Genomic DNA, 15,182 nt, shown 5'->3' on the forward strand with positions numbered 1-15,182 from the left:
GTTTTTTTAAGCAGTTTTATATTAATTATATTATTTATAATAAGATATTATACTGCTTTTTATACTATAAATAAACTATATTATATGATTTAAAAATTTAATTAAAAATTATTAATAATTATATAGTTTTCTCAAGCGGCTGTAAGTAGTATAAAAAAAAAGAAAAAAAGAAAAGAAACTAAAAAAGAAAAAAAAAATTACTGCTACTGCTGCTGTTGCTAATAAAACCGGTTATAAATTTCTTATTAATAATAAAAAGCTTATAATTTTTATTATTTATATTTTTACTACTATCTGTATTCTTCTTATTATTATTTTATTTTTAGTTTTTAATATAATCTAATTAATATAACTAATATATAAACTATACAAATATTAGTATAAATGTTTATATTTATTATTACTATTATATTTACTAAAACTATTATTACTATTATTTATAAAAAAGCTTTCATATATTATATATATATTTATAAGACCGAGAAGACTAAGAGAAAAAAGTTTAAAATAACTAGTAATATTTCCGGATATAAGACTAAGTTTTTTGATATTTTTAATATTATTAATTTTTTAAACTACTAGCTTAATTTTAAAAACCTTTAATATTAGAAAATTACTGCTATTACTATTACCGCAGACTCTTAAAAATAAATGTTAATTTTTTATAAAAAATAAAAAAAAGGTTTAAAATATTCTAAATCTTCGTCCCGGAAAAAAATATAAAAGATTTTTTATTTTTTTATAGATTATTTTTAGAGCTGGTTATTTTTAAATAAATTATTTATTATTTATCCGGTTTATATATTAATTATAATATAAATTTCTGCAATAATGTAAATATTAACATTAACTATAAAAACTATTTATAAAAAAAAAGAAGAACTTCTAGATATATTATAATTATAGTTATTAAATTATTTTATAGTTAAAAAACCATCAGTTTAACTATATTTTTATAATATAGAAAAAAACTATATACAGCTAGCTATAAGGAAATATAAAAAACTAAAAATTAATTTTTATAATTTATAAAATCTAATTTTAAGTTTTATCTATCATTACTGTAAAGTATAGACAAACTGAAAACTAATATTATACAAAAATTAAAAATAGATTATTTTTTATTGTTAAAAATAATCTATAAAACTAAGTATACAGTCTTAATATAATAACTTAATAAAATAACTATTTTAAGTAAATAATTATATAAAATTTTAATTAATAATTATATTTTATTATATAGACTTTTACATATCTGTACATTCCATACTAGAATAATAAATATATCCAGTTTTAACTATAAAATTAAGAATAAAAGACCGAATAGATTAACTATTTAAAAATACTCTTTTATAAATTTTCTATAGTCTTATTTTATATTATTTATTAAAACTTAATCAGCAGTATAACAAAAAATTATAAAATCTAAAAATTAATTAGTATAATAATGATTAAATTTATTTAGTAAAATATTATAAACTATAAGAATTATTTATTTGATAAAAAATATACACTTAAAATCAGCCTATAGTTATTTTACCAAAAATATATATTTATATCAAACGTTTATATTATTTATTTATTTAATAAATAATACAAGATTTATATAACTGTAAAGTTCTTAATTATAAAATAAATTATTCAGCTAGATAATATATATTTTATTTTATAGTTTATTAAGCAGCTGCTTATTTTTATAAAAATATAAAATCCGGAATTTTAGCTAACAAAAGTTTTTAAAAATAAATAGTTATAATATTATTATAATAGTTTTTTTTGGCAACCAGTAGTATTTTTATAAAGTTATTATTAAAAATTATAATAACTTTATTAAATAGTTTATTAAAATATCGGCGAACATCTAAAATATAGTATATAATTTTAAAAATAAAATAATATTATATAAAAATCTTATTTTAAATACTAAAATCTGTTTTATAAAGTTTAATCGTAAGAAATAACTATTATATAATATTATATATTAATATTTTATTAACTATTAAAAAAATATAAAAAACAAAATAGACTGTATAGTTTTTAGATAATAATAAAGCTATAATTCTAAAGAATATTATATAAAAAACATTTTTTTTAGAAATTATAAATAATTATATATTATTTTATATAAAAATATTTTATTGATACTACTAGTCTTTTGAATAAAAAAGTAAAAAAATATATTATTTTTTATCATATTATAATAAGCTGTATAAGCTTTCTATTAAAACTTAATTAATTATTTTTTTGATTTAATAATAAATTAGTCGAAGTTAGCCGGCTAACTAGTTTTTACTATTATTATATTAGCTATATGGGTTCTATTTTATCGGCTAATTAATAACAAAAGATTATAATCTAATAAAAAACAGCTGTTGGTATATAAAAACTTTATAGTAAAAATTAAAATATAGTCAATTTTATAATGTAATATATTAAAAACATTAGTTATTTAAATAACAATATGTAGAAGATTATTAGCTAGTAAGATTCTATACTTATTTTATAAAATTAATAAATTATTTAAAAAGCTATAAAGCAGAACTGTAATAAATAAAGTTTTTAAAATAAATTTAATTATAAAAACTTTAATTTTATTAAATATAGAAAACTATTTTTTATTATTTCTTAACAGCTAAGATCTTAATATATTAAATTCTTAAAAATTCTAATAGCTTTTAAAAAATAGATACATTAAATTTTTTTTATCTAATTATTATAGTTAAATTTATAATATTTTTTATATATTATTATTCAAATAATAAAAATTTAATATAAATTTACAAAACCAGCTCTATTCTTTAGATTTAAAAAGAATTTGACATTAAAAATATTAAAGATAAATAAACTTTAAAAAAAAAATAATATTTTCTAGTTAAATACACGTACTGGCTAAGTAAATTTAATAAATAGATTTTAAAAAAATTTATAAATAATATTCAGTAAGCTATTTAGAGTTTTAAAAAATTAAAAAAAATAAAACAATAAAAGATATCTTATTTTTAAATATAATAAAAACAACCGAATTTATATTAAATTACTATATTAAATATATTTACAATTTAAAATTAAAATATATAATTAGAATAAAAAATCTTTATAAATAAATTAAATTTTTATTATAAAAGTATTAGATTAATCCGGCTAATTAATATTATTTTTATAGAAAATAAATAATAAAAAACTAAAAATATTTTATTTTTAATATATAAAAATTTTAGAAAGAGGTCTTATTATTATACATAATATATATTTTATAGTAAATTCTTTTAAAAATATATATTTAACTCTAGTTCATAAAAGAAATCTATTATTTTTAGATATTAAATAAAATAAAGTTAAATTGTCTATAATAAAATAACAGTCTATAATAAAAAATAATAAAAAATTAAATTAAATTAATAAATTAGTTTATAGTCTAACTAAAAGTTAATAAAAAATATATAACAATCTTAAATTTATTAATATTAATCAATTTATATTTATAATAATAGGCCTGCTCGGTGTAATGGTGCTGATTGATAAGACGAAGATATAATAAGATTAATTATATTAAATTAGTTAATAAGAAAAAAGTTCGGAAGATTAAAACCATCAAAAATATTTACTAAATAGAAGCAAATAATAAAATATTAACATTTATAAAATCTACTATAGATTCTACCGTCCTAAGAACTAGCGTTTATATTAGTTAAATATATAAAGATTATCTAAGATAATAGACAGAGTATTATAAAAATAAGATATTAAACTATTTAAATATATAAAGTTAATAAATACAACTTCTGAAAAATATAAAGTACAGAATATATAGATATAAATATAAAATAAAAAAATTCTTAAAATAAAAGATATTAAAATAAAAAACTAATAAATAAGTAGTTATATATATTTAGTAATATAATATTTATAGTTCTATACTAATTTATTTATAATTATATTATTAATATAAATCTATTTATTATATTAAGATTTATATTTCTTTTAATAAATAAGATGTTATATAAGCAGGATTTAGTAATAGTTATATAGAATAGTTTATTTATTTAAAATAACTAAAACTTTTTATTAATTATTTTAATTATAAAAGTATTTATTTTTAATAGATAAAGATTTACAAAAAACTCAACTAAATAGATTAAATCTATATAAAACAGGTTCAAGCTGGATAATTAATATTATTAAATATTTTTTTTATATATTAAATAAATTAAAACAGTATATATACTTTCTAATAATTTTAAAAATTTTAAATAAATTAATATATTACTAGATTAACTTAATTTTTATATTTTTAAATAGTAGAAATAGGATAATTATAATATAAATAAAAATATATAAAGTCGCCGGATATAAAAAATATAAAAATATACTTAATATTATATATTTTTTTATTCTAATAGCAGCGAACTTCAAAGCCTTTTTAATATTAAAATAAAATAAATAGTTTTATATAGTAGATATAAAAATAAAATATATAAATATAATAGTAAAAAATATAAGAATATTAATAAAAATAATTTTTAGAACAGCTGGAATATTAATATTCAGATATTTATTTATATTTTTAAGTATTTTAATATTTAAACAGAATAATATCTATCTTTTTATAAGATTTTAAAAAATAATAACTTTAAGTTTTAAATATTTAGATATAGTATTTTTAATATAATATCTTAAGACTTAGCTATAGTAATCTTTTAGAGACACCTATTAAAATAAAAATAATTAAAAATTACCTTCATTAAGTTTCATAGTTAATATAAAAATATACTAAACATAAAATAGTAAAAAAGTTTTTTAGTAACTATAAATAATAAAAAATTAATAATAATAATAATAATGAATAAAATAGCTAGTAGTTAGAATTTCTACTAAATAGTTATATATTTTTTAATTATTTTAATAATTTAGATTATTTATTTTAATTAACTATCTATCTGAGAATATACCCCAGTAAAATAATATTATTTAATATATAAATGAAAAATAGTTTCTTTTAGAAAAATAATATAAAACAGGTATTATAATTAGAAATAATAATAATAAAAAGTTAATTACTTCTATTCTCAATAAATAAAAATATAATAAAATCTATAATAAATATATAAAATAGTTTAGTAATAAAAATTATTAGTTATAAAATATTATATAAATAATATTTATAAATATAGTTTTTAAGATATTAAAAATATTAATTATATAATTATATAAATATTTAAATATTTTATAAATAATAAGATTATATAGTTTAAAAAGATATTTTTTAAAATCTTAATAATATTTTCTATTATATATTATATAAAAAAACTCGGATGCTAGCGCATATAAAATATATATTTAGAATTTCCTAATAATAATATGACTATTATTTATAATAGTATTTATTTATTTAAGAATTTTAAATATAAATACAAATATAATAAATATAAATATAGAATTAACCGGTTTAATTATTCCGATATTGAAATTATATAAAACATATTTTATTATATAAAATAAACTGTTTTTTATAATATATAAAAAATTCGTAATAAAATTACATTTAAAAATATAAATAATTCTAAAAGCTCGAGAATCTTAATTGTAGCTATTATAAATATATTATTTGAAATTCTTAATAATCTTCATATTATAAACTAAAAATATATTTATAAAAATATTTTTAAAGTTATAGTTTTTCGGAATATATTAAATATTTTTTATAGTAGATAAAATAATATATTTATAATTATATTAATAATATTAAAATAATAAAATATAACTAAATAGAATTATTAAATATATTAATTTATATAAATAAAACGGAGATTAAAATATTTAATCATTATTATATTAAAAATAACTTATTTTAATAAAACAACTATACGGAAATAATTAATATAGATAATTAGAAAAATATTCGGATATACAGCTTAGACTATATATTAAAATTTCTATAATATTTATATAAAGTATAAATCTTTTAGTTTAATAAACTAATAATTTTTTATAGCTAATATTAAAATATAATTAAGAAAATTAGTTTAATATATATATATAAAAATAGCTTTAATATATTTTTATATTCATAATTGTTAATACAATAGAGTATTATTTTATAACTGTTATAATAAATATTAAGATCTAGATATATTTATTTAAAAAATATAAAATAAATAAGTTTAAGAATATCATTAAAATTATTTCAGAATATTTTAAATATATAAAGCTTTTCTTCGGTAGGATTAAAAATTAAGATTTTATTAATATAATTTTAATAAAATTACTTAAAATATTTACACAAGTAGTTAATAATATAAATATTTATATAACTATTTAAGAATATTAAAAACAATTTAATTAATAATTAGATATAAAATAATTAGATTTTTTATTTTTAAAGAGAAAATGCTTTGTTTATATAATAACTTATATAATAATATATTCAACTAGCTATATCAAAATATTAGTTTAGCTATATAAATATTTTCGGAAAGAATACTTTATATATAATAATAATTTTATCTTTTTAATATATTGATATACTAACTGAACAGAAAAACAGACAGAAAACTAATATATATTTTAATTAATTTAACTTGATATTTAAGTTTCAAAATTTATTAAAAATAAAAAATAAGTACTTAAGATATTTTTTATATTTTTAAAATATAATAGAAATATTATTAAATATATATCTTAATAAAGGCGTAAAATTTATATAAATTTAAATCTATTTAATCTTATATAAAAAATATTAAATTAATTAAAGTTTATAAAAATAATATAAGAAATCTTTTAATTATAATATATTATAATAGTAAGATAATTTTAATAATATATTTTTTTATTAATTATAAAAAGAATATTTTTTTATATTAATATAAAATAATCTTTTATTTAAGTATTTATATATTTTTATATTATGAATATAAGATATATAAACAGTATATATATTTTTATATAAAATATCTTACTAAAAATATAAAAAAAATCAAAAATAGAATTTATAACTTTATAATCTTATTTAAAAAATTAATAAATATAAGATTCATAAATAATAATATATTTTCATTAGCTGTTTTTAAAAAAAAATTTATATTTATTAGTTTTCTAGAGTATTAACAGTACTAATATTAGAATTATTAGAATTAATTTAAATATTATAAAATATAGCTAAGAATATTAAAGATTTTTTATAACTACTTTAATAAACAGTTATATTATTAGAAAGAATAAATATTCTATTTTTATTAATATATTCTATTTTAAATAATAATATATATTTAAATAAAAATTTAAAACCAGAGTCAGACAAGTATTCAGCTTTAGACTAAAATATAAAAAATAAAAAAATAATAATAAACAACTACTTAATAGATAAATAGTTTAAAACTAAATTATTTTAATATTTAGAAATATCAATTAAAACGGTTTTATAAATAATATATTCGATATATTTAAAATAAATGAGAATTTTTATAATATATATAATTTTAGTAATATATTAGTAGTAGCTGTAACACAAAAAGACTATAAAATATAAAATTTCGAATAATCAAGTTTGGTAATATATTATTTAGTTTTATATATAATAATATATTTATTGTTATTTAATATTCTAATTCTTAAATAGTAATTAATTGTTATTAGAAATAAAAATTTATTAATAATTTTAGTAAAAAAGAAATTAATATTAATAAAATAATTATTATATATTAATAATCTTATATTATTTTTAAAATTAAAATTATAATCGGCATTATATAAATTATTAATTTTTTTAATTAATAAATTAATATAAAAATAAAAAATATAATTATATATTTAATAATATAAATAAAAATATTTATAAAATAGTTTAAAATAATAATACTTTAAATAAAAAAATAAAATTATTAGAAAAAATATATAATAATTATTTATTCTTTATCATTTAGAATTATTTTTTATAATATATTATATCTGTACTAATAAAAATATTTAATAAAAAATTTCTAATCAAAATAATATATATTTTCATATATATAAATACTGGACTAATAAACTATATATTTTAATTTTTATATATAAAAAAATAGATATTAAGTATAATATACTAAATAGTTTAATATATAAAACTAATTTTTTTAATTTAATTTTAAATATATAAAAAAATATTATATAGCTTAAGTCCGAGTAAATAAAATAATATAATATTATTGATAATAATAATATAATTTATATTAATATAAATTTTAGTATATTTCAATATAATATTTAAACTGATTTTTATAGTAATAGATTTCAAAAACTATGGAATAAATTATTTATCTTAATATCTGCGACTTTTTGGTTATAATAATTTAATATAATAATAGAGTTATTATTAATAATAAGCTTAATAAATTTAATATAAAAAGAAAATACTAGATAGTACTTTAAGTATATATAAAATTTGTTTTTAGAAGGAAATATTAAATTATAATTATTATAAGAAATAAAATATATTTTGTCGAGGTTCTAAGATATAGAAATAAAAATATAAAAAATAAAAAACAGATTATTAAAAATAAAAAAATATTATTAGAAATAATATTAGAGTTTTTAGTTAAATTATTTTTAATATATTTAGTTATATAGTTGTTATTATTTTTTTATAATATATATTATTTTTCTTATAGGAATAATTATATTTATAATTATTATTATATTAATAGTTATTATAAAAACTATTTTCTATATATTAATATTTAGAATATTTATATTTAGATTTATATAAATAGTTAGAAGAACCAGCAAAAGATCTTTTATTAAAAAATTATATATATTAGAACTAGTATATTATTTAGAAATAAGATTATCAATACTTTTAAATATAATAAAATCAGTTATAATAATATATATATTATAATTATAATTAGAATAATTATCGAAATAGTTATTAGACTAAATATTTTACTAATTATAGTTAGTATTCTAATTTTAATAATTTTTATACTACTGATTTTAATTTTATCGACTGTTATTATATTAATTCTAAGACTAATGATCATTTATACTCTGATTTAATAATTATAAGCTGTATTATATTTAATTATCTTAAAGAATACATAAATATTATTATTAATAAGACTATTACTAATTGTTCGTTTATTATAAATTATTTAGTTATTAGTTTAACTACTAATAGTTTTAGAATAAGTAACCAGAATATCTTTAAAAATTATTAATATAGTTGTTATAATTATTTAAATAATTAATATATTATTTTTAATTATAGAATTCTTAGTTATTATAGAATTGGTTTTAGAATATCTTACTATAATGATAATTATATTTATTAGTTATATAAATAAGATTCTTTTATTTTTATTATCAATTATTAAGATTTTTTAAAAATTAATTAATAGATTTTGCTTTTATTAGTTTAATTAGAATAATATAAAAATAACTATTAATATAGTTTTATAAATAGAATATTTAGTTATAAAAATCTTTTAAATATATAATATAAATATAGTATATTATATTTTAAATAAATTAATTAATTAGTTTAGTATTTATATTATTAAAATTATAATATATATAATTAAGTTTTAATAAAACAGTAGACAGATTAGAATAAATTTAATTTAAAAGATTTTTGATTTATTTATTTTTAAAAATAGTTTTAATAATTATTAATTTTTTGAGTTCGGATAAACTGAAAATAAATTATATTAAAATAATACTATAGAAATATATTTATAAGTTATTTTTAATAAGTTTATTATTATATTATTTAGTAATATTATAGATATAATTAATCAAAATATTAATTTTATATTAAAATAAAAAAAACTAATTTTTTTAGACTTTATATCTTTAATATATATAATATATATATATATTTGGAGTCTTATTATTAGAAATATTATTATTATTTTAATTATATTAACTACTGCGTGGGTTAAGCAGAAAAAATAATAAAATATTATTATTATTAGTAAAATACTTTTTAAAATAATTTATATAATTAACTAAGCTAATATATTTTATATTTAAGTTAAAAAATTAATTCAAAAAGAATTTAGTTAAGTAAATATAAAAAATAAACTAATATTATTAAATAAACTAGTAAATAAAATACAAACTATTTTTTTAATTAATTAATATTTATAATATAAAAATAAAAGACAGCGAGAAGTAAGACACTTTATATCAATATTTAAAATAGATATATTAATGTTAAAAAACTAAAATATTAAAATAAATAAATAAAAAAATCTATTATAGGTATATTTAACTTATTAATTATATTAAAAGATTTTAGAATATTTAATATCTTAAGATTTAAATATAAAGTATTAGCCAAATTGATTAAATATTAATTTAAAAAAGCGAGAATAATTAAAATCAAAGAAACATTAAATAATAAAATAATAAATAAAAAAATTATAAGTCAAAAACATAATATAAAATAAAAAATAAATAATTTATTTAGAAATTTGGTTGCTGAAAAGATACTAGAAATAATATATCTAAAAGTTTAGAATATTTTAGAAATATTAATATCTTAAAATATAGATATATTAGCTTTTTAGTATTTAGATAATTTAATATTAATATTTATTAACTCGACCGATTCTTTAGATGTATTTTTAGAAAAAGTAATCAAACTAGATATAAAATTTTTTAGTAAAGATATAAACTCAATAAAATAAAAATTTAATATAAATATAAAATTATAAAATATAGAAATAGATATTAAGAATAATATAAAAATATTTATAGATGTTTGAGAATATATATAATCTAATAAATAAAATAATTTAATTTCTATTAAAAAATTTTCAAAATTAAGAATTATAAAGCTAGATGGTATATAGCTTAAAGCTAAAAAAATATTTAATACATTTAAAAAAAATATAAATATTTTCATATATAACTAATCTATTAAAGTCTTAGAAAAAAAATACATATAACTTTTAGTGGAAATAAAAATAAATATAATAAATATAATATAATAGATTTAAAATAAGATATTATTATTAAAATACTTTTAGAAGATATAAATATTATTATTAAAATATTTAACAATTTAATGAGTAAGTTTAAAAGATATTAATATTATTAAATAAATAAATAAATAAATAAATATATAAATAAGCTACTAAATAAATATTTTTAATAATTCTAATCTAATAAATATATTATTTACAATATAATAAAAAGAGATATATAATAAGAAGATAAAAATATAAATAATAAAAAATTATTAATAAAAATAATTAAAATATTGATTAGTATAGAAGTTAAAAATATAAAAAATATAAGATACTAATTTAATTAAAATAATTTATATATAAATTAAGTAAGTAAAAATATAAGATAGAATAAGAATTTAGTAATATAGATAATTTATATTAATAAATATAAGTATAAACAGCAGAATAGTAGAAAATATAATTAAAAAATCTTAAAATATAAAAATAAAAAAATAAAGATATTAACACAAAAAGACCTATAATTAATTAAAAAAATATTAAAATATAAAGAACAGTATATTTTTAGAAACAATTTTTTAGACTATTTATAGTATAAGATATCTTATTAGATATAATAGTACTAATCGATAAGATAAAAATAAAAAGATGAATTATATTAAGTTAGTTAATAAAAAGAAAGTTCGGAAGGTCGAGACCACTAAAAAATATCTGCTAGGCGGAAACAAATAGCAGAATATTAATATCTACAAAATCTACTATATTCAGCTATTTTGAAACTAATAATTAAAATTAAAATTAAATAGTTAATCTAAAAATAAAATATTAAATTTCAATTTAGATTCTAGTTAAAAGTAGTATAATTTATAAAAAACTTCTAACTTTAATTAAGTGTTATAAGAACTTAGTAGTATTTTTTAATATATTAATTAGAATCTAGTTTTTATTAGTCTAATAAATCTACTAAAAAACTATTAAAATATATTTAATAATAAATTTTATTTTTATTAAAATATATTTAATAATAAATTTTATTTTTATTAAAATATATTTAATAATAAATTTTATTTTTATTAAAATATATTTAATAATAAATTTTATTTTTATTAAAATATTATTTATATACTACAGATGCTATAATATTAAAAATATAATTAAATATAAAATTTTTTATATTAATAATATTAATTTTTTAATACTAGTTTATAAATAATATAAACAAAAAATATTTTAAATATAATAAATATATCAACTAGATAACAGTAAGTAATTATTAATATTATATTAAAAAATAATAAAAATAATAGTTTTTTAAAAAATAAATAAAGAAATAAAAATTAAATAAATAATAAAAATAAAAATAAAAAAATGAAAAAAAGAATATAAATAAAAAGATTTAATAAAGAATTAAAATATTAAATTAAATAAAAATATATTAATTTTTTTATTTATATATATATCTTATATTAGATTCTAATTAGATTATTAATAAAATATATGTTTTATTTACTGTTTTAAAATCTTTTATTTTTATAATATATAATTTATTAAATAATTCTTTTATTATTATAATACTAAACTCTACTATTTAGAAAATATTACTAGTAAGAATTCTTAATTAAAAAAAACAATAAAACTATTTATAATTATACTATTATATGAAATAGTCCAGTTTGATAGAAAAATATAATTATTATATAATATTTATATTATTATATTATTTATTTCTTCTTTTTTATATAATAATATATTGTTCTAAAATCTTTTAGAGAGGAAGATTTCTTAAGAATTAGTCTTAAAATTAATAGAAGACTGTTTTTAACTATTTTGCTTGTTTTACCTAACCAGTATGTCTACCGTATTAAGTAGTTTCTAACAAAAAAGATAAAGAAAGTAGTTAAAATATATATATATTTTTTTAATTTGGAATCTAATCTTTTAAGAAATCTTTTTTTCTAAAGAATTCTAGGATAATAGATTCTATACAAAGAAAGAAATAAGTAATATAATAATATAAATACTTATATTAAAAGCTTGTCGAATTAGTATTAATTTAAAAGCAGGCTACTATTATAATAAATATAGACTGCTGTAACAGAAGGTATTATATAACAGAAACTATTATAACTATAATAATATAGCTACCAAAAACCATGTTTTACTATATATAACTATTATTTTCTTTTATTTAAAGCCTAATTACTGTTATATTACTGTTTATTCCTCAAACCTATTGTACAACCATTTAAGAACCATTTAAGCACCCTGCCCTTTCCGACAAGGCTCCAGTGGAGGAAAGTACGCAGACTACTTTCGCGGGACTGTAGTCCCGTGCATTCATTTGCCTTCTTGTCCTTTATCGTCCCAAAACTTATTTTTCCCTCCCGCGGTCACAAGGCATTAGTAGTGTTTTACTTCGCTCGTTATCCGTACTCCCCTGATCAAAACATATAGATAGAAAATGACTCTCCGTCTGAGATTGGCTTGTCAATGTCTATGGGGTCCTACTTTGTATAAGCATATATCTTGGAGCCTTATATGTCTACGAATGCGATTAATATGCTGAACAAGCATTTAACTACCGCTTCCAAACAGACCCGGCTGAAGATTTCCTACGTGCTCAAGCATATTTGCTGCGAGGGTGTCTACTAAGCAATACCTCTATCTTACTCTCCGCGAGGCTCCTCGATACCTTCTACATCTACTCTTAGGCCTATGGATGCAAATGTCTGTGTTTTGAATATAGCAGCATATTCAGCCCTGTCACCCTTCATCAACACGAACACAGGAAGCTGCTGCTGCGGCCCTCAAATAGCTCACGAGATATCATGGGAATTCAGCACTGCATTCTCAAATATTGGTGTGTTTCCTTCGATCTCAACATCGCACTGTACACGATGCAGTAAAGTGTATCAAAAGTCGGCGAGAATTGCAGCAAGTGTCGTTGGGAGATGCGAAGAATGCTTGATCCTTTGGGAGTGGGCGTTGAAGCTGGGGACCAAGAGCAATTGAATACAGGAAACAAGGTAGCCGAGGTTAACTTATTGATGGTCAAGGTTCGTATTCAGATAGATTACTATTTTTAGTCAACCACAAATAAGCTGATCCGGGGTATAGTCGAACCGGGTTATTGGAGCTCATCTCTCCCCAACCGTCTAGTTCAATGTGGGCAGCGTATAGCCTAAGACGCCTCGGTCTTCATACTGACTTTGGTGGCCAGGTAACTGAAGAACCAGAAATTGGCAGTAGCTTCACGGCCACCAAATTGGAGCAATGGATTGCCAAGAATGTAACATGAGGTGACTTCTCAGGCTGAAATGGAATCACAGGTGAAGAACGAACTCGTGGCATCAGTTTGTGTGAAGCAACTGTCTGGTTAGATGTTCATGTACGAGTCTCTTCTGATCGCACTAAAAGTCCGCTTCGGAGCCTCGGTCTCCTGTTTGGCATAGGCAAGCCCGACGGAGTTCTCAATCGTACTCCTCTTGCTCACTGGGACAGCGGTGGCTGATAGTTGAGAGGACGTCTATATGTTGTTGTCAGAGGTATCGTAATCGGGCGAATGTTTGAAACTCACTTGAACAATAAAATATGAGGTTCCGGTTCATGTACTTCGTAATGCTCCCAGCCCAAACTCTGTACAGTGGATTAGAACCACCTTGACCTATCAAATCGTTATAGGCATCATTTTCAACCAGCCATACCTGAGTTATACCAAGCGCACGCCACTCATCTTCCCAGAGCAGTTTTAAAGTTCCTTTTGCGCTATCAAAGTAGTCCGCCGGTATCTTTTTCAGCATGTTCTTAGGAAGTTGGACATGTCGGTATTCGAATTGATCATCGGAGTATCTAGAAACCAGAGGACGGTGAGAACAACCCATACATTCCTGGTCGAATTAATTACCTGGCAGAGTAGTGTATAGAGTCAATGAACTCTTCGAGTCTCTCACGTTCTGATTCTAGTAATAGACGTGGCTTCTTGTTTCTTCTGCTCATATCGATATCCATCTGGAACGACGAAGGGGTTGATGACACAGTACAGACGATGTATTCTAGTTATGAGCAAGATAGCCAGGTTAGTGAGTGGAGAATTCGAATTTCATAAGAAGAAGATAATCTCTGGTTCTGTATGGAAACTCACGGTTCAGGCAACAGTAGACTGCAATAGGCGCAGGAACCGGGACAAACAGTAAGATTTGTACACGGGTACAGTGCGATCAAATTCTCTCCAATGAC

At 16.5% G+C, this 15,182-nt stretch overlaps 2 protein-coding genes across 2 annotated transcripts; one reads left to right on the forward strand and one right to left on the reverse strand.

Annotated features, from left to right (window-relative positions):
- Positions 1–13,906: 13,906 nt before the first annotated feature.
- Positions 13,907–14,244, forward strand: BO95DRAFT_462502 (uncharacterized protein; the record flags this gene model as incomplete). The annotated part of the gene is made up of 2 exons (XM_025588922.1): positions 13,907–14,002; positions 14,167–14,244. The coding sequence occupies 2 exons, from the start codon at positions 13,907–13,909 to the stop codon at positions 14,242–14,244; spliced, it is 174 nt and encodes a 57-aa protein (XP_025443449.1).
- Positions 14,245–14,435: 191 nt separating this feature from the next.
- Positions 14,436–14,954, reverse strand: BO95DRAFT_360113 (cyclin-dependent protein kinase regulatory subunit CKS1; the record flags this gene model as incomplete). Its single annotated transcript, XM_025582473.1, has 4 exons — positions 14,436–14,472; positions 14,524–14,582; positions 14,651–14,795; positions 14,851–14,954. The coding sequence occupies 4 exons, from the start codon at positions 14,952–14,954 to the stop codon at positions 14,436–14,438; spliced, it is 345 nt and encodes a 114-aa protein (XP_025443450.1).
- Positions 14,955–15,182: the final 228 nt, after the last annotated feature.

The sequence above is a fragment of the Aspergillus brunneoviolaceus genome, assembly GCF_003184695.1.
Source record: "Aspergillus brunneoviolaceus CBS 621.78 unplaced genomic scaffold BO95scaffold_24, whole genome shotgun sequence".
NCBI lineage: Eukaryota > Fungi > Ascomycota > Eurotiomycetes > Eurotiales > Aspergillaceae > Aspergillus > Aspergillus brunneoviolaceus.